The sequence below is a fragment of the Chanodichthys erythropterus genome, chromosome 9 (genome assembly GCF_024489055.1).
Source record: "Chanodichthys erythropterus isolate Z2021 chromosome 9, ASM2448905v1, whole genome shotgun sequence".
NCBI classification, from domain to species: domain Eukaryota; kingdom Metazoa; phylum Chordata; class Actinopteri; order Cypriniformes; family Xenocyprididae; genus Chanodichthys; species Chanodichthys erythropterus.
Genome location: NC_090229.1, coordinates 6,568,853 through 6,593,951, shown reverse-complemented (window position 1 = coordinate 6,593,951; position 25,099 = coordinate 6,568,853). Strand labels below are relative to the sequence as shown.

Here is a 25,099-nt window from a genome sequence, read left to right as displayed (position 1 = left end):
TGCATAACATGTTCACACACAAAAAAATGAAACTTTATTTAGTCAAACATTGTATTGACTTCAAGACAGACTCTTTTGGCATCATCTTGTCTCCACACTTCTCCTTATGGTTTGTTAGTAAAGACACTGAATTGGGATAGTTGTACAGCCGAGTATCAAACACTGAGATTTATCTCTTCATATCTCACTGAACATCTGAGCTGCAGTAAGGTCTCACTCTGTCTCAGCCTGTTTACCTTCATTCACAACACACCCATTCCCATTTACCACTGCTGATTCTGACTGTGCTTCACTTACTGATATCATAATACTACTTGATTTTGATTGGCTCGCAATCGGGACACCATTGGTGATGTTTGATTGGTGTTCCTCCTCCTCACATTCCATTTTTGAAGCGCAGTTTCCATTATGCAGGTGAGACTCGATCTGGCCGTTCATGTTTGAGTGGTCTGGTTTCTCAGAAGTGTCTGTTTCCACTGGCTGACCTTCTGCATTTCCGTCTGTGGCCTCTTGCTTCTGTTCCCCATTGGATGTGGCCTCCTCAGTAACCTCTCCGCTATTGGTTGGTAGTTCTGAAGCTTCGTTCTCATTGGTCGATTCAGAGTTCTCCAGTTTCATCTTTTCAGCCTCTTCTGCTGCTTTCCTCTCTTTCAGCTTCTCTTTGAACTCCATCATCTTTGTGCTTAAGCAACAACAATAAAAGCATTCAGCTATGTTTCCATTAACTACAAATGCATCATATTCAGAATCAGAAATTATTTTAGAAATTGAATGAACATCATTCACAAATTTTCATAAGTTAAAAGTAGTAATAGTAATAACCCCCACTACTAATAAGCAGGGATTTTATTTTAATTCACATTTTTATGATAACACATCACATAATATTATGTTAAGAAGAAATAAATATTAATACTAAACATATGATGGTAGTATTCATTGTTCCGTCTTTAACTGATGCTTTTTAGGTGCATTAATGAGAATCTAATGAAAAATACAACTGAGAATTTTATTTTATATTATATTACATTACATTACATTACATTACATTACATTACATTACATTACATTATATTATATTATATTATATTATATTATATTATATTATATTATATATTAGTGCTGTCAAATGATTAATTGCATCCAAAATGTGTTATATTTATATATCAAATATTGATATATAAATATAATATAAATTATATAAATATACATTTTTATAACACATACATGCAAATATATTATTTATATTAATATATTATATTATATTATATTATATACACATATATTACGTAAAAACAAACTTTTATTTTGGATGCGATTAATTGTTTGACAGCCCTAAAATACATATTTTGCTTTATAGATTCTTTGTACTTCTCATTATTCTCAGTTGTCATTAATGCACCTATTTTAAAAAACATCAATTAAACACAGAACAACAAATACTTCTAAGGTGTCATGTTTTTGTGAATTTCAACCAAGTAGTGCAATCCTAAAGTCTCTTTACCTGTATGAAGTCTTCAGTATGCCATTGACCAGAGCGAGCTGCTCCAGCGTTGTGTCCTGAGAGGGAACCAAACCCTGCAGTAGAGAAACAGATCTCATGTTTAACAAAACAAATGCAAGTCTTTACATGTTGGCTCTATTAGACAGCAGTTTCGAGCTGAGCTTACCTCAGGCGGTGTTTCAGAAAGCTCCACGCCTCCCTGACGAATTGACCGTTCTACACGCACAGCCTGCTGGGTAATGTTCCTCAGGAAGTCAGAGCTGCATTTGGTTTGAGGATGATCTTCACCGCACTGTTGCACCACACAAGCACGCTCAGAACACCATCGCATTTTCAAAGCAAAAACTCAACTCACAAACACAAAATCTGACCTTGTTCTGGAAGATGCTGTAAGCTTCCTTTTCATGATTCATGCCTCCTCTGTAGTCGCCAGTCAAACACAGTCTCTGAGCCAGCATATGGTGACTGCGAAACAATCAAAAATAAGAATAGGGAAGGCGTAGGACATACAGCGTAAGCTTTTTGAAGAATGCGGAAAGCAGAAGCACGTGCAAGACGATCATTTGTGTTTATAAAGCATATACAGTTGTATTTTTTTTTAAGAAAATGACCGATGGTTTCACTAGATAAGACCCTTATTCCTTGTCTGGTATCATTTTAAACTCTTTGAATCTGCACTGAAACTGTCATTTTGACCTTCAACCATCTGTAGGCCATTGAAGTCCACTATATGGAGAATAATCTTGGAATGTTTTCATCAAAAACCTTAATTTCTTTTCAACTGACGAAAGAAAGACATGAACATCTTGGATGACGTGGGGGTGAGTAAATTATCAGGAAAAAAGTGGACTAATCCTTTAAGTTTAATTAGGCTCTGATCCAAACCCTAATGAGCCACCTGAGTATGTAATTAGGCAGGCACTTAAAGATACCTTAGAAGGTTGTATAAGTTTGGAACAGCCAAATGATGCTTAACATTTGCTTATATAAGCAGCTCGCTGGGGTTTGGAACAGAGCCTTAGAGCTTGTGGTATCTGAGCTTGAGCAGGTCATTGCATGATTACTATACAACTCCATCTGGTTTTACAAGTAAAGCTTCTTGTCTTACATCAGAGCTGTTGTCAGGTCCATGTCTCCTCTGAAGGAGCTGTTGAGTTTCAGTGCGCTCTGTAGATACTGTAATGATTTTTCTCCCTGAAGAACCAATCCCAGAGAAGCCTGAGGAAGAAACAGATCATTCAAACCAATACTTCTTTTTGGGATCTGTGATAACTTGATTATGCTTGATGATGTTTACATCTATGACTGCAGTGTAAGGATGATCTCCTCCGTGAACCGTCAACAGAAGAACTTTGGCACGATACAGGCAGCGCTGTGCCAGAGCGGTTTCGCCTCCAGCGAACAGATACACTGACAACAACACCTGGAACAAAAGAAATAATTGCATTAGATGATGATGATGATGATCCATGCAATTTAAAAAGTAGGTCTGTTTTGGTTTTGTGAGAACGTGACTCACGTATTCCTGAATGGTGTTGGGATGATCGAAGCCCAGAACCCTTTCGCTGATGACCACGACCCTCAGCTGCACGCTACGAGCCTGCAGGGGACAAAATTCACATGAAATGTAATTGATTCCCCATTGACTGCCATAGTATTTCTTTTTCCTACTATGGTAAGCATATTTACACCATCTGAATCGTTCCCTATCCCCTATATCAGGGATGGACAACTCCAGTCCTGGAGGGCCAGTGTCCTGCAGAGTTTATCTCCATCCCTGATAAAATCTCACTTGTCTATAACTTTCTACTAATCCTAAAGACCTTGATTAGCTGGTTCAGGTGTGTTTCATTAGGGTTGGACCTAAACTCTGCTGGACACTGGCCCTCCAGTGAGTTGTCCATCCCTGCCCTATATAGTGCACTATGTGCCATTCACCACATGGAAAATAGTAAATACGTGAACAAGTGACCGATTTTAGCCGCAGCTTCAGCTTTTATTTATAATGTAGGGGGCGGGATGTTTCAGATTCTAGAGAGCATTTGATTGGACAGAAAATCTGATGAGAAGCTGAAGTGCAGTGTGATGTCATTAAAATCACTGATCCATATTGGTGTAAGTGAGTTTTGAATGCTTATATCTTCTAAATACACATTGTTTTTGAGCACATAAGCTTATAGATAACAGTAAGGCTAACATATTCATACTGAAAGCCAAAAAGACTTTAATTACATAGAGGAGGGGGAGGGGCTTTAGACTATGATGTTGAATGACAAAATAACCAAATTCATGCACTACTACACTAGGAGTCAGTGTTGCCAAGTCCATGGTGTTTCCATGGAATTGGGCTACCTGCCTTTTTCATGTCCGCAGGTTGAAGCGACCCCAAGCCCATGAAATGTGAATTTTACCAGAGAAACCCTGCCAAAAATGCAGATTTTACCCCCCAGAACGCGGGGTAACATTTCTGGCAGTTGGGTCAGAAAAATAATCTTGTTTTTCCTTTGAATTCAGCTCACATTGGCAGATTTTTGTTGTTGTTTTGTTTTAAGCATAAACTCACTTAATATCTTAAGTATTTTTTGCTTCAAGTAAACTGGAAAACAAGACAAAAATACAGATTTTTAATTGTTCTATGATGTTTTTTATTCACTAAATTCTCTAAATATTCACTTGATTAACTTGAATATGAGCTAGTTGTGCCTTAATTTGCAATCACCTAAAAAGTCCTATTACACAAAAAGCTGTCCTGAAAGCCACTGGGCAGCAAGAGCACACCACAGATGGTACACACAATCGTACCTCAGCAGGATGGCCCTGTACATAGGCCACTTTTGCAAGCAGACTAAGACATTGGCAGGCTTCAGGGTGAAGGTCATCACAGATGCGACCGAAGAGGTACGCCGTTTCTTTCAGCTGTTCATACGCCTGCTCCAGTAACCCTATGGGGAGAACATGACGTCAATCAAGAGGGACTGCTCACACATGACTCAATTACTGCACATTGGTCAATAAATACCCTTCTGAAGACTGTTCTGAGCCATCTTGAACATCCGTGTGGCGTCGGTGGTTGTCATGGTTATGTGCTTGACGACGGGCAGAATGTTGAGCACGTCGTCCGGAGAGATGGGCGCTTTGTTACGGTTGTCAAGAATGTATTCTCTGAGGCGGAGCTGCAGGACATTCACAAAATGTAAGGGTTTTTCTGTGACATAAGCATGGCAGACAAGCTATCAATTCAGATTGTTGGACTCGGCAAGGAATCAGGAATCTAAGGAAATAACACCCACGAAAATAAGTCAAACACATCAAAATTTATGAGCATATGAATATTGGATTTCACCACTAGGTGGCACTGTCTCGAAACTTCTCAAGCTCCTTCAGGGTATCATGCTGATGACCCATACAGAGTTTCGTAATGATACGCTAATGTGTTCAAAAAAATACAGCATTTTGCTACAAAATGCAAAATGGCCGATATGGTAAAAGTAGATATCATTCAACTCGGCATGCTGCCCTGAATCTAAAAAGACCAGTTTTATAATTTTTGGCCAAACTGTTCGGATGTTAGAAGCAAAAATTGACAATTTTGCCATCTCCAGACCAGTAGGTGGCGCTGTGCCAAATGCAGCATGTAGCCTCATGTCATTCTTGTGATGACATGTACCAAGCGTACCAAGTGTGGTCAGCATACACTAAAGCATTGCAGAGATATAGCCTCGCGTCCAATTTGGCATTTGTTTGCGCGTTATTCAAGAATGGTTGGGTTTATCAAAAAGCTTTTGTTTTATAACTTTTTGCCAGCATAGTCTGCAGATGATCTGATTTGATTTTCATGAAAATAGAGGAGTTCAAAAAAGTTTTTTTGGCGGGAAAATTTGGCGGGAAAAGTTTCATGATGGAAAATGACGTCATAGGGTGCAATCGGATCTTATTGAGTCGAGGAATCAGAGAAAAAAATAGTTTCTAACCCTCATGGTTCAAAAATTATTAGCATAAACATGAGTGAAACTTTGGACGGCACTAGAGAGTTTTATCTAGAGACGCCAAATTTGCTGTAGGTAATGTTGAAACTGTCCTCTATCAGTGTGCCAAATTTCATAACTTTCCCGCAAGTGGTTCTATGGGCTGCCAGAGCGGAAATGGAAGAATAATAATAAGAACGCCAATGATTACAATTACGCAATCATGACAAACCTTAGCCACCAAACATATTGCAGAAATATTAGTATGCTCTTTCAAATTTAACCATTGCTCGGTTCAACACAATACCTGAATGCCAGTCTTCAGGCACATCTCTCTCAACAAGGACATCTTCTGGAGTCCGTACTGCTCTACTAGATGGTCCACATTTGACCTGCATACAAAAAAACTGACTTTATGAAGTCACATGAAAGGGTTAAAACATTTGGAGAAGAGTGAAATGATCTTCGCTCACCCTAGTCCTTCTTTAACTCTGTATGTTTCTTGAGCATCTTGACAGATTTGACTCCACAGTTCATTCCCGCTGAGTGCGGTCCATGTCGTGCTGTCGGCAGCCCCTCCCCCTCCACGGCCACGCCTCCTGGAGCGCTTCTTAGACTCCTCCCCGTTTGATGCTGAACTGAAGTGAGGCACCAATAAGCAGCAGAGGAAATGACTCGCTGCTGCAGACAGGTTAGACGTCTCCACTCCCTGAGCAACACAACAGACACAATTTTATGTTTTTTTACTCATTAAGTAGATTAAACAAAACCAAGCTCTATATATAAAATTGGATATGGATAACTTTATCCACATACATACAGTATAGTTGCATAGGGGGATGTATGCTATATAGCAAATCTCAACTGCTTCATTGCTTATATCATCGTAAAATGTAAACTATATTATCGCTCAGCTCTAATCTGCTAAATATGACTATAAAGCATGGAAATTTAGGATATTATAAAGATTAACATCATGTAAAGCTGCTTTTGAAACGATGTGAAATGCGAAAAGCGCTATATAAATAAATTTGACTTGACTAAGTAAAATGAAATACCTGAATGTAGCCACTGAAGAACCGCTGGGCACAACGCACCACAATCTCTGCAAACGCCAACCTCTGAGAGAGATGGTAAGATATGATTAGCAAAGTTAAAATTTAAACTTAAATTTAAAATCTACCCAGGTATTATTGATCGTAAAATCATTTTCTCACCGTGATGTGTCTCAGTTGATGTTTGAGATCTGATTGTCTGATGGACAAGATCAGCTGACCTAGATAGCGGAGGTTTATGCCTTTATGATGGAGGGCTTGTCGTAAAGAAGCGCCATCCATCGGTATGTCAGTGCCATGAATGCAGTCGTTCATCTGAAAGTGCATGTTGATACTTCAGTGCACTGTTTCTCTCACGCATATGCACTGTATGTGTCGCTTAGATTTATGTTTTGAAAGAAGTCTCTTCTGCTCACCAAGGCTTATCAAAAATAAAGGAAAAACTAATATTGTGAAATATTATTACAGTTTAAAATAAATGTTTTCTATTGTAATATATATTAAAATGCAATTTATTCCTGTGAACAAAGCTGAATTTTCAGCATCATTACTCCAGTCTTCAGTGTCACATGATCCTTCAGAAATCATTTTAATATGAGGATTTGCTGCTCAAGAAACATTTCTGATTATTATCGATGTTGAAAACAGTTGTGCTGCTTCATATTATTGTGGAAACCTTGATACATTTTTGTTCCTTGATTCTTTGATGAACAGAAAGTTCAAAAGAAAAGCATTTATTTGAAATAGAAGCCCTTTCTAACATAAATGTCTTTACTGTCAGTTTTGGTAAATTTAATGCATCCTTGATAAATAAAAGTATTTCTTTAAAAATCTTACTTAACCCAAATCTTTTGAACAGTAATGTATAAAAATGCAAAATACACTCACAAATGCCGGTATTTGGTCATTAATGATGAAAGATGCTGCTTCCTTCAGTAATCTCTTCTGTAGCTCCACGGCATCACTTTCTGAGCTGGGAAACTGCACGCCTACCCAAAGAGAGAGAAAACAATAATTAAGGTCTCTAACTAAATTTCTAGTTTCAAAAGTTATTATGTTTAGCTGTAAAGATGGATGATTTCTGTTCAAGACAAATATGGCTATATTACAGTAGCTCTGTTCCAAATCCTAGTGAAGCTGCCTACATAGACAGCATTTTAAGACTTGTGATGTCAAGTCTGTTTTAATATTATGGCTTTTAAGAAATCTTTTAGCCTAATTCTAAGGCAGCATCTTATTTATCCTAAATGGAAAAGTCAATTCCAGAACGTATAAAATAGTTGTATAATTCACCCAATATAACATGTGTTTGATGGCATTAGCATAGAAACATGTCACCTCCCATGAGCTTCACATGAGCATTTAAAACTAGTCACTTATTAGGCTCCACTTCATTGGATACCACCTAAATAGACAGTATAAGGAAACTCACTAGGGTTTGGAACAGAGCTTTTATGTAGTTTGTTTTAGTGCATATTAATCGATCACAGTTTAGATTAGGGTCCAATTCTTACTATTAACTATGATTTTTGCTTCAATAAACTCCTAATTACTGCTTATTAATAGTTAGTAAGGTAGTTGTTAAAGGGATAGTTCACCCAAAAATGAAAATTTGATGTTTATCTGCTAACCCCCAGGGCATCCAAGATGTAGGTGACTTTTTTTCTTCAGTCGAACGCAAATTATGATTTTTTACTGCAACCGCTGCCGTCTGTCAGTCAAATAATAGCAGTGATTGGGAACTTGAACAATAAGAGTCGAAAAAACTTCCATAGACAAATCCAAATTAAACCCTGCGGCTCGTGACGGCACATTGATGTCCTAAGACACGAAACGATCGGTTTGTGCGAGAAACCGAACATTATTTATATAATTTTTACCTCTAATACACCACTATGTCCAACTTCGTTCAGCTTCCTGTTAGTGAGGTCAAAAAACGCGTTGTGATGACGGAAGTGATGTCTCGCCCATATACTTCAATGAGCGCGAGACATCACTTCCGTTGTCAGAGCGCGATCAGACCTCACTAACCGGAAGTTGAACGAAGTTGGACATAGTGGTGTATTAGAGGTAAACATTATATAAATACTGTTCGGTTTCTCGCACAAACTGATCATTTCGTGTCTTAGGACATCAATGTGCCATCACGAGCCGCAGGGTTTAATTTGGATTTGTCTATGGAAGTTTTTTCGACTCTTATTGTTCAAGTTCCCAATTACTGCTATTATTTGACTGACAGACGGCAGCGGTTGCAGTTAAAAATCATCATTTGCGTTCGATTGAAGAAAAAAAGTCATCTACATCTTGGATGCCCTGGGGGTAAGCAGATAAACATCAAATTTTCATTTTTGGGTGAACCATCCCTTAATCCTACCTAAACTTAAAGGGATAAAGAATATGATCATGCAGATTAATATGTGCTTTATAAGTACTAATAAACAGCCAATATCCTAGTAATATGCATACTAATAAGAAACCAGTTAGTAGTGAGAATTGGACACTAAACTAAAGTGTTGCCAATTTTTCTGACTTTAAGCTTTTCCTGACCTGGGGAGAAGATATTAGGGTTGAAACGCATCTCAAAGATGATGTCACTGACGGATCCCACATCTTTGCAAGCTTTTCTTACTGCATCTATGTTTCGAGAGTCACCTGACAAAACACAAATACACACATTAAATCCTTCCTCTGAAACCAGACACCTAGTGCAACATCCCATGACACTTCTTTTTGTTCTCACCAGATGTCATACACTCTTCCACTCCTCCGTTCTCCTCCATGTAAGCCTTCACTCGCTGCGTGAACTGAGCATGTCTGAAATACGAAGACAAATTGTGCTCATTGTGCTCAAATTGTGTAAACCGTTTGTACATTTAAATGAGAAGTGTGCAAGTTAAAGGATGTTTAAAAACTTTCTCCTATCCTAGTTTAACATGCAAACTTTTGTATACGATTTGTTTCTGCCCACATAATGAGATTGTGTGGAAAACTGTTGTTTTATAAGGTAAATTTAAGAATAATTTTTATATTGTAATAATTTAAAATGAAGTTACTGGACTGAAGCAACTTGATTATCCTTTACGTTTTAGAAAAGTCACGTTAAAATGGGAGTATCAAATATGATCATCAGGCTTTATTTGTTCATCTCTCAATTATCATTGTATTGCATTGCATTCAAGAGATTTATCTTAAAACTAAGCCTTTAAAATATTATTGGGAAACTGAGTGACAACTGATATTTCTGTGCATTTTGTCCATCATGTTTTTGGCCATATAAATATCAGCAATCGCAACACACTCAACCAATGGTGTGAATTTTGGGCGGGGCTATCTGTTTGATCGACCAATGGTAGGCTTTGGAAACCTGTCAAAACTCACTTGTGTTGAATGAACGCCTTCACTAGCTCCGGCCGTAAACGACACAAAACATGAGGGTGACATCTGGGAAAACTGCCTTCCTTGTGTTCTGTTTCTTTTCCTTCTTCTCCGTCTTCCACTTGGAAGTTGGCATCAGCAGGCATAGTACGATACACATCCAGCAGGTAATACCGACCATCGGCCCCCAGTATCCCCTGAGCATCTACAGAGGTGAAGAGGGGCAACTGATGCCCGGACGGCCCCAGAACCGCATGTCTTTGCAGAGAAAGAGCCTTTGCCGCCTGAGCTAGCAGTTCTAGGAGTTTCCGTCTGGATGGATTTTCCAGTGGCCCTGCGCTGAAGCCGTATAAAAGGCCATTGGGAACCTCAGCCTGCTCGGGGCCCTGAAGACCAGGTGCTAGACCCTGCGCAGAAAGCCGAACGCCGCGATAGTCGGCCAGCGCGGTGGGGATGGTGTGCAGGTTTTGGAGGTCTCCGCTCAGGTCGCTGTAAGCCTGAACACACCGCAGCTCGAGGCGCTGAGCGGCTCTGTGACCTCGTTCTCCTCCCAGCCACTCCTCTCTGTGTGTCGGCATACTCATGAACACCCCGCCGCATAAGAACGCCGGGTCCTCGTGAGAACCGTTGATTGGGTCAACAAAACCATCGATCACCTTCTCTGCTGCCTGAGCAACAGCCCACACAAAAGCGCTGTTCACCTGCAGGAACATACAATGAAAGTTAAGAAGCGGTGTAAAAGCTGCTTGGAAACTATGGTTTTCAAAGCAATGCAATGCAATAAAATAATAAAATATTTTAAATATTTAAAAAATATTAAAGGGTTAGTTCACCCAAAAATGAAAATTATGTCATTAATGACTCCCGATAGATGAAAGGATTCAATGGAATCAATTCAATGGAATCAATTCAATGGAATCAATTCAATGGAAAGGATTCCGGAAGAGAAGACAATGCTGAATAAAGTCGTAGTTTTTGTTATTTTTGGACCAAAATGTATTTTCGATGCTTCAACAAATTCTAACTAACCCACTGATGTCACATGGACTACTTTGATGATGTTTTTGTTACCTTTCTGGACATGGACAGTCTACCGTACATACATTTTCAATGAAGGGACAGAAAGCTCTCGGACTAAATCTAAAATATCTTAAACTGTGTTCTGAAGATGAATGGAGGTCTTACGGGTTTGGAACGGCATGAGGGTGAGTCATTAATGACATCATTTTCATTTTTGGGTGAACTAACCCTTTAAGTTTTCTGAACTGATTCATTGAACTGAACTAAACTGATTCACTAAAAGGAACTGGACTTTTAATGTTCAACACAGTGTGACGGACAAACAGTGATGTGGATGTTTGCTGAAAAAAAAACACGCTACTGATAAATGTACAGCAGTTAAAGGGATAGTATATGACTTTCTTCTTTCAGTCAAACACAATCGGAGTTATATTAAAAAATATTCTGGCTCGTCCAAGCTTTATAATGGGAGTTAATTCTGATATAACTGATATTTTGAAGCCCAAAAAAGCACATCCATCCATCATAAAAGTAATCCATACGACTCCAGGGAGTTAATAAAAGCCTTCTGAAGTGAAGCGATGGATTTTTGTAAGAAAAATATCCATATTTATAACTTTATAAACTCACTGGCTTCCATACACGTGTCGATTCCAGCGGAAGCGTAATTTTTGACCTGACGCATGACATACTGACATGGGATCATTTTTATTTTGGGATGAATTATACTTTTAATATTTTATCTTTATTTATACTTTGTTGACAAAATAGCAAAAAACATCCCCTTGGAGAAATTCAAATAGGTAAAAATGATTCATAAATAAAGTAATACAAGACATTTTGTAGGTAGAGCTAACGTTTGGTTTGGCTTAGTCTGTAGTAATAATAATTAGCGTTATATGGAAACAGTAGAAGCCTGTGCTATGCCGTCACATGGATATCTAGGTAAAAGTGTGCTCAGACCTGCAGTAATGCTCTGTCTCTCTGAAGTCTCTCCTCCAGACTTCTCTGAGGAAGATCTCTGGCTGCCTGAAGCTCCTTATTCCAGTCAGGAGCCTAAAACACACAGAGAAACATGTGAACATGACACACACAGACAGACAGGGGGGAAAAAGCACAAGGAGAACAGAGAGAGGGAGAGAGTCAAGTGAAGATGAGACTGAGGAACAATATCTGCTTCACCGTGACAAATACCAAGACACAAGATATAAAAATTTAGCCAAAAATTGCCATTATCCCATGCTTCCTTATCCAAAATAAAACCATTACAAATTATAATATAGTATAATAGAACTTACTTATTTTATTTATTATCTTTTTAAATATTAATTTATAATAATTAGTATTAAATAATATTACATTTGGTAACACTTTATTTTACAGTGTCATTGTTACATGTTACATGTAGTTACTGTAGTAATAACTATAAATTATGCATAATTACATGCAATTAACCCTAAAGCAAACCCTCATCCTAACCCTAACTCTATAGTAAGTACATGTAGTTAATTATTATTACTCAGAACTTACTTGTATAATTACACTGTTACACAGACACATTAAAATAAAGTGTAACCTTATATTTTAAGTGTAACCATATATTTTTAAAGATGCATTTATATTAATTAGTATTAAATAATATTACATTCCATTTTATTTAATTTTATTTATTTACTTTATTCTATGTGTTATATTTTTAAAATATTAACTTATAATAATTACTATTAAATAATATTACATTTTATATTATTTTCATTACTACTATTTTTGGGGTAAATCACATGAAAACACTCCAATACTTCACTCCAGAATCAAAAGAATATTTTGTACATCAAACATATTTTGTACATCATTAAGATTTTTTTTTTTTTTTTTTTTGCATTGTGATTTTTTTTTCATGACACTTCAGCAAATTAACTTCCAATGAGAATTCTCATTACAAGTAAAATTGCTGATGTTAATGTATATTAATATAATAAAATGAATTATTTTAGTTAATTTATTCTCTTTTTAGATAGATAATTCATTTTATTTCATTTCATACTATATTAATTTCATTACTACAGTTTTTTACTGCTATTCGCACTGGTGCACAGTCATTAATATAGAGCTGCACTGAAACATGTGAGTGTAGGACAGGTGTGTGTACCTGTGCGTTGAGGTCCTGGTCCAGGCCCAGCCGGCAGCTGAAGCTGGATTTGTGCGAGTGAAGCGAGGAGACGCCCAGCCAGCTGAGTGTGCGGTACGGAGTGGACAGCGTCTCTTCAACCGGCAGAGAGGGCCTGAATGGACAGAGACGCTCAGTGAACTGCTCTAAAGTACATGTGAGTGCCGTAAGAGTGTCTGAGGGTCACCTGTGCCGCAGTGCGCCGAGGTTGTGTTTGAACTGTGGGCTGATGTGGGACAGCAGGTCGGTCAGACAGTGGCACACTGGAGTAGACTGAGCAGGACGAGGGTCAAACACATCGAGGGTTGACCTGAATCAAAAATACAGCTTGGTTTAGATATTATACATAATATTTGTGTCTGTGGTAATGTTTGATCGTTTTGTGATGGGCTTTGTTATTTTTGTCTATGCAGCAACATAAATAACAAATTTCCCTTTGGGACAATTAAATATTCTTTGACTTTTTTTGTAATTCCCATAATCCAATTACATTCTCAAACCTATAAAAAAATATCTATAAAAATAACTGCAAATATAAAATACAATAGAGGTTTTTTTATATTATTCAGCATAAATAAAATATATAAATATATATAGCTTTTTTTCCTTTACAATAATGAAAATTAAATTTTTGAAAACATTAATGACATTAAAAATGGACTTTATGCAAAATATAGTATATATTGTGTAGTGTCTACTATATTTTGGAAATCGTATTCGAAACAATATAAAAAATGCAATGCAAAAATCAACATTTTTTTACAGTAGTATACTACATTTTTGTCACATGACCTTTGTGCAGCTGCATTGCTTGTTTATTTCATCTTGACTTTTTTTGTTGTTAGGGTTTTTTTTGCTTTTTTTATTATAGGTTTTGTGTAAAATGTAACTTTTGGCAGCGAGATCAAGAAATCATGGATTTTAATGCAAAAAAAAAAGAAGAAAGTAGTATGGTAGCATGCAACTATACAAACATAGTCATAACACAGAGTCTTACCTGTTCAGATAAAACCCACGTGGGCAGGAAGTGATGTCACACTGTTTGCCCTCCAGAGTGTGGACACTGATATACAGGAAGTCACCCTGCAGTTTCCGGAAACCAGGAGGAGGGTTCCAGCAGCTGAGTGACAGATCGAGCAGGTAACTGGGAGCCTATAAAAGAATCAGTTGCATTTATTATAAGAGTGAAAAACTCAAATGTCAAACAAGGTTTATTTGTGTGTTATTTGACGCACTTCGCTGGGTGTGTTGGTGGGCAGCAGGGTCGTCAAAGGAGGAAGTTCTGAAACTCCAGGCAGAATGTAAGCAGGAGGGGGCGGGGCTTCAGCAGACTGCTCTGTCTTACTATTGGCTCGTCTGTTCTTTGAGTGCAGAGTGGGAGGGGCTTCTAATACACACAATTCAAGAGTCTCATTGACATGGGCATAACAATAATGAATGCATTTCAAATTATTCAGAAGCAGTAGAGAATGCAAGCACTTTTATGTACTTCATGAGAGCATTTGTGCACAAAGAAGTAACACAAGAAAAAAAAAGATCTACCATGCGTTTGGGTGAGTGTGTTCAATACAGCGGGTGACCGGCCCTCCATCAAGGCATCTTGGGGTCTGGCAGCTTTTAACATCTCTTGCACACGTGCCAGGTGAGCCTGTGCCGACCGAGGGGAGTACGGCTCTATAACATGCACACAAAGCTTACTTTATTACACCAAAATCAGGCCTTTTCTCCAGCCTCATTGATCTGCTGAATTTCAATGCGTCTCATCTTGTGTTTTTCCAATGAGCAATAAAAATAATCTATTCAATCCTCTACTTTCCCACACTACTCATAATGAGTGCCATGTGACTCACTTGGCTCTGAGAAAGGTTTCATTAGTGTGCCATCAAACGGTTTGCAATGAAATCAAGAAGTTGCAAAACCAGTATAGTAAAATCCCCCACTGATCCCTGTGGAAATTCTTGCTTAAATCAACTTAAACTGGCTGCTGTGCTTTGGAACATGGTAGCTGGTTTCTAGCTGGTCCAGGCTAGACTTGTAGACAAACTTGGACTCACAATAAAAACCAGGTACCAGCTGGTCATAGTCGCGCACACACATCTTCTCACACATTCACTCCAAATATTGTCGTTATGCCCATCTTGGGGAGTATCCTAGCAGACATAGTCGGTTACGTCTTAAGTGAACGTACAGTATCAGTGTACTGGATTCATTATGTCTTAAAGTGACAGCAGCCTAATATTCCTGCTGTCTGTGTTTTTAATGTTAATCAAAAAACAAAAGACAAGGAAATCACTCACTGCTCTTGATTAAATAACTTCTGTAATCTTTAATTTATACAGTCAAATATGCAATTTTATTTTAGATTTGATTATTTTATTCAATTTCTGTGCCTGAAATAATGTTAGACCTACCTGACAAACTTGAAAAGCACTGTTTATTTTATTTGTATCTTTGCTCTGTTCTATTTATTTGTGCTGTTGCTTGTAGTTTGATTACTTGTTCTTATTTTCTTTATTTTTTTGACAGTAGTCCTTTTTTCCTGAACATAGCACATGCCGAACCATACCGAAACTGTGATCAAAAACTGTGGGAACTAGCGGTTCAAATTACGCATGGTTCGGTTTTTGTCAATGAATATTAGGGGCGTGACGAGATCTTGCGTCACGAGATCTCGCGAGACTACAGTGTGACGAGATTTCTCGTCGAGGCAAAAAGTAGTCTTGTGATGTTGCCATGACAGAGCGTTAGGATGATTAGGAAAGAATATGCCACCGCTACGTTTACATTACGCCTCCACTGTCATTTTGCTTTGTATTTTAATATAATACATTTAATTCTTCTCCTATCTGTGTATTTATTTATTTATAAAAAAAAAAAAAAAAATTCGCTATGAGCACTTTACTGACATAACTGTGACTTCACTCAGCACTTACATACTGTTGTTCTCATGTTGATTTAATTGATTCTACTACTCTCATTTGTAAGTCGCTTTGGATAAAAGCGTCTGCTAAATGACTAAATGTAAATGTAATGTAAAAGTAAATTTAATTAATTTGGATAACGGTCCCCGCTGCTCCATATTTAAAAAGTACGCGCGATCGCTGAAAGTGAAAGTAAACGCGCGCGCGCATTCAAACGCACTTTCAATACCCCGCATTTAGAAAGCGGCTCCCTGATGAATGCAAATATCTCTCAATATGAAAGCTATCTTAGGCTGGGCAGTGTAGTAACCATCTCTTAGCTCTGTATCAAAGAAAAATTTGGTCTTATTTGCACTTTGAATATTGACAGAGTGCGATTATGGTTGCACTTATTGTAAAGTGTTATGAAAACGATGAAAACCATGAAAACGAATAACAGTTTTCTCTTAATCTTATTAAGCACTCAAATAAGGTTTCATTTGTTAACATTAGTTAATGCACTGTGAACTATCATGAACTAACAATGAATGACTATTTTTATTAACTGACATAAACAAAGATTAATAAATACTGTATCAAATATATTGCTCATTGTTAGTTGATGTTGGTTAATACATTAATGTTAATAAATGAGACCTTATTGTAAAGTGTTACCATTTTTATTTATACTGTCTTTATTTCTATGATCAGTTTGTGGAAAGGAGTTCAGTTAGGAGGTCAAAAGTTGTAGAAGCTCATAAATCATGTACAGTGAGGTCTGAAGAGACTGAAATCATACAGAAGAGAAGTCAGTCAGTTGAGTTTGTGGCAAAACCTTTTACAGTGCTTGAGTATTGTTGTCTTTTACTGCATATGATAATTCATACTCCGAAAGTAGAACTGAATGACATTCACTACAAGATGATTAGTTAAAACATTTCAAATACACCTGCAGAATATTTTTTCTAGTCATGTATTTCGCCATTGCGGATTTCTTAAAAATAGTGTGTAAAAATCTTGTCTCGTCTCGTGAACTCAATCTCGAGTCTCGTCTCGTCTCGTCTCGTGAGATACCCGTCTCGTCACACCCCTAATGAATATTAATGAGCTTTCCAGTGGAAAAGTAAAACTATTAAACATTTTTGGTAATTGAAATAAAGCTGTAATGAACTAAAATATGAATATTATTGAAAATCTTAAACTTGAAAGAAAATTAGAAATGCTCCCTTGGCAACTAACTGAAATAATTTGAAGTGCTAAAATGACTAAACTACATAATAAATAAATTAGAGCTATATATAAAACCTAAAATAAAAATAAAACTGAAAATATATTAAAATAAAAAAAATCAAATTCAAAATATGAATAAATAGTATTAATAAAAATGTATGTAATATTAATAAAATGCAGTTTACCTTCCACTAAACGGAGAGTGACTCCAGCTTTGAAGCCCTTGACGTCCTGGAGCTCACTCATGGGGTCAAGGGTCACACCTGAAAGGGCCAGAGCGATCGATGTGCGAGGTGCCACCTCCTCCCTGCCCAGTACGGTCATGATGGCATCCTGGACCAGCCAGAATCCATGAACCTGCGGAGAAAACATTCAAAACATCAGCAAACTTTTAAGCTGCATGATAAGTGCTTTGCATCTTTTGATGTTCTGTTGACAGACGTATTTGAAAATATTTGCATTGCTGATCAACACAATCTAGACTATTAAATTTGAGGTTACACCACCCCAAAACCCACTTTATTCATGGATGTATATTTGACTAGCGTTGATGATGAAAGCTCACCTGCAGCTCAAAAGGCTCGACACCTGCACCCTGAACCTTCACAGGAAATGACCCGTCATCGTCTTTTTTGCTTACATTCGCTTTTCTCCCATTCTCTGAACATGAGACATCTGCAGAGTGAAGGGGGGTAAAGCATTCTTCACTTTGAGCTCAAAAATATGCTTCAAGCCAAAACAAAAGTTACATAAGAGAGTTAGGAAATCTGTCCAAATGCCATGAAAGAAACTGAAGAAAGAACAATAAAGGTTTTCCATGCTAGAGTGCACTAACTCAAGAGCTCCATGGTACTACCGTGTTTTTTAGACATGCTGCCATTGCAGTACAATGTTTTGTGGATATGTACCATCAAAATACCATTATTTTATTTAAAAGTACCTTGATGCACCATATAAATACAATGGTACAAGATTATTTGATAATTTCATAGTTATCATTTAATACCATTGTATACAGTAGCCGTGAAGTCTGGACATAAATATTCAAAATAATAAAATAAAATAAAATAAAATAAAATAAAATAAAATAAAATAAAATAAAATAAAATAAAATAAAATAAAATAAAATAAAATAAAATAAAATAAAATAAAATAAAATAAAATAAAATAAAAAATAAAATAAAATAAAAAATAAAAAAGTTTGATTTATCTTCCTGTTAAAATATCTAATCATTATTTTTAAGTAATAATTTTAATAATAGTAATAAATTTGTTATTTGTTTATAATATTATTTTTATTTTTTATTTTTGAATTATCAATTCATTCTTAAATATATTAAATAAAGTAATAAAATAAAAAATAAAATAAATTGATTTATCTTCCTGTAAAAATATCTAATTATCATTATTTTTAAATATATTTCATTAATAAATAAATATAAAAATTTGAAATATATACATTTTATTTATTTTTTTATTTTAATTACAACATTTTTAAATAAATTAAAAGCTTGATTAATGTTCATGTAAAAATATCTAATCATTATTTTTAAGTAATAATTTTAATAATATTAATACATTTGTTATTTGTTTATAATATTATTTTTATTTTTTTATTTTTGAATTATCAATTCTTTCTTAAATATATAAAATAAAATAATTAAATTAAATTAAATTAAAAATTAAATTAAATTAAATTAAATTAAATTAAATTAAATTAAATTAAATTAAAATAAAATAAAATAAAATAAAATAAAATAAAATAAGGTTGATTTATCTTCCTGTAAAAATATCGAAACATCCTTAAAACAAGATGCAATTACTTGGAAAGCTAAATTGTTTAAAATAATAATAATAATAATAATAATAATAATAATAATAATAATAATACAAATCACAAGATGTGTATCTGTTTTTATTTTTCAGCTTCAGTTTTTTTTTTTTCTTGATTCAATTATTGTTAGATTGTTTAATAAACAAATTGGAAAGAAAATGCCATTAAGGTTAAAATAAAAATAAAATGTAAATGTCAATATAAAAACTAGTTGTTTTCTGAAATAAATAAACCAAGAATAATTGTTAAGTTTTTTGAAGAAATTCATACATAGTCAAAATTCATCTACAGATTTATCAACAGATTTTTCTACAAAACTAATTTCAAGCATTTATTTTCTAGGATCATGAGAAACAAATTCAATCACGTGTCTGTATATTAAACAGTACCACAGTATTGCTATCTGATATGGTACAGTCATAGTACTTTTAAAAAGATCAGATCCATTCAAAGAGTCAAAGCTTTGAGTCTCTTTTGTTGGATTTGTAGGCAAGTCTAAAATCTCTAACAACAGCAAGACTCAGCTTGATACGCCATGAGCTTGTCCAGACATCTTCCAAACTTCCCCCTGGCTAGTGCGAGCAGATAACAAGCACTGGATGAGTGGCTATTACTAGTACTAATACACCACACTTTATCTGAGACTCGACTGGACATTATGAAGAAAAACTCCAGATGAACTCGGAGCTGGAAACTCACTCGCATTAAACATTAAACACAACAAACAGCTTGATGGTGTCACGGCGGCCTTCAGGATGAGATGCATCATCGTTCTTCTACGGCACAAAAACTATTGTTCAAGCTATGGGTCACATGTACTTTATAGGTCACGGTAAATACAAAGCTTAACCTTTTGTAAACCAATGCTTGATCTGTGGTTACAAAGGAATGCATTCATCGTAAAATGTGTTAAATGGAACTGGGTGTGCGCTTTTACCATTAACCATAAATTAATCAAAAATATTTAATAAACAGTATGGTTAGGGCATGTGTGCAATTTTATGAATGATGAGAATTTCAACTCAGCACAAAGTCTGTATAGGCCTGTCACTTCTAATAACTAGGACGGTTAACCTGATTAACCTAAGGTGAAGCATCTTGATCAAGCATATGAACATTTCCGCAGAACTGGAACATCCGTTGTGTGTATCAAACATTTTAGCTTTTACCTTTGTTCTTTGATTAACATTAATGACAGACATCAGCAACTGGTTTATTAGGCTGCTGTCACTTTAAGAGCTGCCGCTGCGGTTCTGACGCGCATCTCATTTTCTCACAACTCTTTAAGTTCATTTAAGATGTTATTTAACTAATTTAAGATTGCTCTTATGAGGATACTCGATGACAAAACAGGCATTTTGGAATAATTCTGTGTCATTGTTTGTTTGCGAAAAAGAACTCGATACCTGCGCGCGTCTTTGTGTGTCACACAGACACGACATTCACAGACAGCATTTGTCTTGTGCCGCTTGAATGGTTTAAAAGTGTTTATGATGGAAAAACGGATACTGAATTAATTGCATTAAATAATTTTAACGCGATTAAACTGAAAAAAATAATTGCATACATTAACACCTTAATTTTTACAACACTATTGTATATATATAGATATATATATATGAATTGTAATCAGTAATATAATAGATTACATGTTTTTGGTAACGTAATTGGACTACTTTTGGATTACATTTAGATTACTTTTGTTCTAACCCTTATTTGATGTCACATATATTGTAGGATAATCTTGTACTTCCAAAAAATATATTCTATTCACCAACAAGAGCCTCAACAGATTCTTTTTAAAGTGCAATGTATGGACAGGTAATACTTCAAAATACTGACACTAATGTACCTGTAAGTGTTTGCTGATATTAACACTGAATAAAACAAAATCACATCTTATGATTTAAAAACATATTTACTTAAAATTAAGTAAATTTAGAAAACAGCAACATTACAAAATCAAATATTGAAATATTGATATATTTTATATATATTCATCTATATTTCCCCTTCACCACCGGAAAAACTAAAAGAATCACAAATGTATATAAGAAACAGGTTTATTATGAAAAAAATATAAACGTTAAAAAAATGAAAAATTAGGAGAATCAATTAATTGTGAACAACTTACTGATACTGTGTAAGTAATATGTAATCCATAAAAAAGTAACTAGTCTGAGTATTTTAAAAAGTAGTTTACTCTAATTATAAGTACTTCATTTTTTGGAATCTGATTACGTAATCCAGATTAAATGTAATACGTTACTACCCAGCTCTGTATATATACATATATGTTACTGTAATGTGGAAAAATAAAATATATAACATGTATAAATATATATATATATATAAACGTAACAATTTTACAATTTCAGTAAGTATTAAATTGTGCTTATAATTGTCATGAAAATAGTGTCGCAGTGCAAAAAAAACGTAATGGTCTTAATTTAAAAATAGGCTTCATTTTCTTGAAGAAAAAAAAAAGTAAAAAACAATACATTAATTAATGTGTAGTACTTGTAAGCTCTGTTGAATTTTTTTTTTTTTTTTTTTTTTTTTTACTATATTTAAACTAAAAATAAGATAAACCAGTGCGGGATTCAAACCTACAGCCTTTCAGTTGCCACTCCAGATATTATCCACTACACCAAAGAATGATTTGAAAAGTTTACATTATGGCACAAGTGTTGATTATAACATGAGAAGTTGGGTAAAGGAGCACAAAAAGTTATGATGAACACCACCACATCACTCAGCAAGTGCCTGGAGAGTGACGCGTTCATGTCAAGTTGCGTTTGCCCTGAGAGTGACGCTCCTGATGAAAGACAGGAATGTCAGCGAGTGTGAGCTCTGACCCGATGCCATGAGGAATCTCACACATGAGATCCTTTAGTTTTAAACACGTGTGTTTGTGAGTGAAAGAACGACAGAAGTGAAGGAGTAGACAGCCACGAGAAGTGGGAGGACACCACATATCAGGAGGTCAAAGGTGAAGGCTGGTGTTTGTTTTGCAGCGAGAGAATGTTTAATTCTAAAGTGCAGCACCATAAACTTCATCACAACTTCATGTGTTTGTTCACGAGTTGTTTTGAACGAGCCGTTTTAATACAAGTTTCATGCATTACTTCATTTTTCTAACTGGATGATGAATTATTTCGCAAAAAGAAAGCTTGATCCCAAGCACCAGGACAATGAGTAAAACATCAGGAAGAACTTCAGAGAGGGAGGAGACAGGAATGAATCAGAACAAGGCAACTCTTACCCATAGTTCTCTTCTCTCTGTTTCCTTTCTTCACGGCGTCCCTCATTTCTCTTCCTCTGGTTTTCCCTTTCGGTAGCTGCTGGTTTTCTCTTTTTGTCGGGACACTCTTCCTGCTTTGTGCCGTGTGTGTTTGGAGAGCTGTCAGGTGTGTCTGACCCAACACGTCTTTTTAGTGTCTCCTTCCCTCGGCCGGCCACTCCCTCCCTCTCCTCCCACTCAGCCCACAGCAGGCATGTTTCACTGGGCGTGACGCTGCTTCACTCCATTTTGCGAGAGATCAGTGAGCGTTACCCTCCCCCTCTGACTTCCCTGAAGGCAGGGAGGGATCCTACACACACACACACACACACACTTCTGAAAACAAAGTTACATACACGAGTGAAGTCACCGACCATTTCAAATATACAGTACAAAATGAACATAGAAATGCATAAAATAACGATACATACCAAATACAAATGAAGCCAGTAATAGTCTTGATTTGATTGTGAAATTATTTTCACTGCAATTAAATATATATATATATATATATATATATATATATATATATATATATATATATATATATATAAATATATATATATATACATATACACACACATACGTAAACACACAGTAAGAGTCTTTTGATTAGATTTTGAAATTATTTTCATAGCAATTAAGTGCATTTAACCTCCAAATATTAATTTCTGAAGTCTATAAGTCTATAATAAGTCTGAAGTATATTATATATATATACTCTAAAAAATGCTGGGTTGTTTTAACCCAAATTTGGGTCAAAAATGCATTTAAAAATGTAACCCAATGGTTGGGTTTGTCCATTTTTGACCCAAACTTGGGTTGAAACAACCCAGCATTTTTTAGAGTGATAGACTTCAGTCTTGTTATTATGAACTAAAGCTATCCAAAACATTTTTGTGAATTGAAATAAAAAAAAAATATTACACGAAAAATGTAAACTAAAACCAAACGAAAATTTTAGATGTTGCCTTGAAGCACTACAAAAAGTAATAAATATAACTGAAATAAATGGAAATAAACAAAACTAAAACTGAACATGAAACATTAAACTAAAATGAAAATGAAAATAAAAGCCAATTCAAAAAATGTATAAAAATCTATAATAGTATATAAATAATACTAAAATAACACTTATATACAACATAATTTTCCCCAAAAACAGTAATGAGTAAACTATGAATATAATTATCATGAAAATAATAAAAGCGTAATGTTCAAAAAGAAACTTAATGCTCCTAAAAATAGGTATTTCAAAAAATCTTCATCACCAAATGAAAATAAAAAATTGCTTAGAAAATAGTGCCAATGCAAAAAATCTTAATGGTCCTAAAAATAGTAAGAAAATTATTTTCTTGAAAAAAAAAAAAAGAAAAAAAAAAGAAAGTTAAATAAACTGTGGGTTGTGGAATATGACATTTTTTTGAGATCCTCTTAGATGACTCAAAAGTACAAAGAAATTAGCTACTTAAAGAGAAGTGCAGGTACTTGTGTGTGTGTGAGTAACTCATGTGCTGCATTATTCAATCCTTTACACGCCTATGCAGCTCGAATGAAATCGGAAAGTTTTTTTTTTTACTTTACTTCAAGGCCTCTTTGTGTTCGGTCCTGTAGTAACAGTCAGTGCCAGACTTGCTGAAATGCGACAGAAGACAGAATGTGCCCAGAAGAGGTTCAGCGTGTCGAGCTGTAAACCTCAGGCCACTCATGCACACCTCACTTATGTAACATCTCAGCAGCAGCTGCGCAAATTCTTGCATTTTTCCATCCCCAACAGCCGAGCAGATCGAAACAACAAAAGCAGCACTTGAGTGGACGGTATCACTGCAGTCATGTAACAAAGCACTTGAAAGTGACTGAGAAACAATCCATGTTCTCTGTAATTCACTTTCTGTGTGGGTGTCAGCAGCGCTCGAGGGAGGGGCCCATGTTAGGAACTCACTAGACAAGTAGAGAAATATTCAAGAGATCTTATCTTACACCCTAAATTAACTCTCATAGCCTAAGTAATGTATAGGTCAACTACACAAGCAGACAAAACTGTTTCCTTAGGTGAAATAGAGAAGTGTGAAAACAGCCATATAGATAGTGAGATATATAAATCTGTGGGGCTTTATTAACCCTGATATGTGTCTCTATATATGGTGGTGCTAGAGACTAAAGGGTTCCTGGTGGTTTCACACCAAATTCTTCACCTTAATTCCTTTTTCTTTTCTGTCTTTTTTTTTTTTTGCAGTGTCTTTTTTTCTTGGCCTGTTTTAGTGACCCTGCTGAACCAATGAGTGTTTTGCTGTCCATTGGTCACACCTTAATTTCACAATTTCTTGTATTGCATTAATATTGCATCCTTCTCATGAGCATATAATATTTTTTTGCTTTCCAGTCTGAGTTAAATCTCTTTTTTGGGCCCATTTTAACTATAAAAGAAAACCTGCTTAATAATTATGCACTCCTGGATTTAAGGTGTTTTTCATTTCCAGCTTTCCTTAACAATTATATATTACTTATAAATGATTAAATACAAAATTAATAGTAGTTATTAAGATTAATGTGGTGTGGATTTGGTAAAACGTGATTGGAAAAAAAATATAATCAAAATATTGACGTATAATTATGTGTGCATGTGGATATATATATAGATATATATATAGATAGATAGATAGATAGATAGATAGATAGATAGATAGATAGATAGATAGATAGATAGATAGATAGATAGATAGATAGATAGATAGATAGATAGATAGATAGATAGATAGATAGATA

The 25,099-nt window shown here is 35.4% G+C and overlaps 1 protein-coding gene across 1 annotated transcript; it reads right to left on the bottom strand.

Moving 5' to 3' along the window:
• Positions 1-17: 17 nt before the first annotated feature.
• On the bottom strand, positions 18-22,519 carry si:ch211-166a6.5 (clustered mitochondria protein homolog). The gene is made up of 26 exons (XM_067393492.1): positions 22,316-22,519; positions 17,782-17,891; positions 17,402-17,573; positions 14,629-14,760; positions 14,322-14,473; positions 14,084-14,238; positions 13,274-13,396; positions 13,069-13,201; positions 11,883-11,975; positions 9,903-10,600; positions 9,265-9,338; positions 9,072-9,176; positions 7,413-7,513; positions 6,687-6,839; positions 6,528-6,590; positions 5,943-6,178; positions 5,777-5,861; positions 4,524-4,677; positions 4,307-4,446; positions 3,024-3,104; positions 2,802-2,927; positions 2,613-2,722; positions 1,876-1,969; positions 1,671-1,796; positions 1,505-1,578; positions 18-682 (listed from the first exon to the last, which is right to left on the bottom strand). Exons 1-26 carry the CDS (start codon positions 22,359-22,361, stop codon positions 214-216), a joined length of 4,005 nt encoding a protein of 1,334 aa, XP_067249593.1. The 5' UTR covers positions 22,362-22,519; the 3' UTR covers positions 18-213.
• Positions 22,520-25,099: the final 2,580 nt, after the last annotated feature.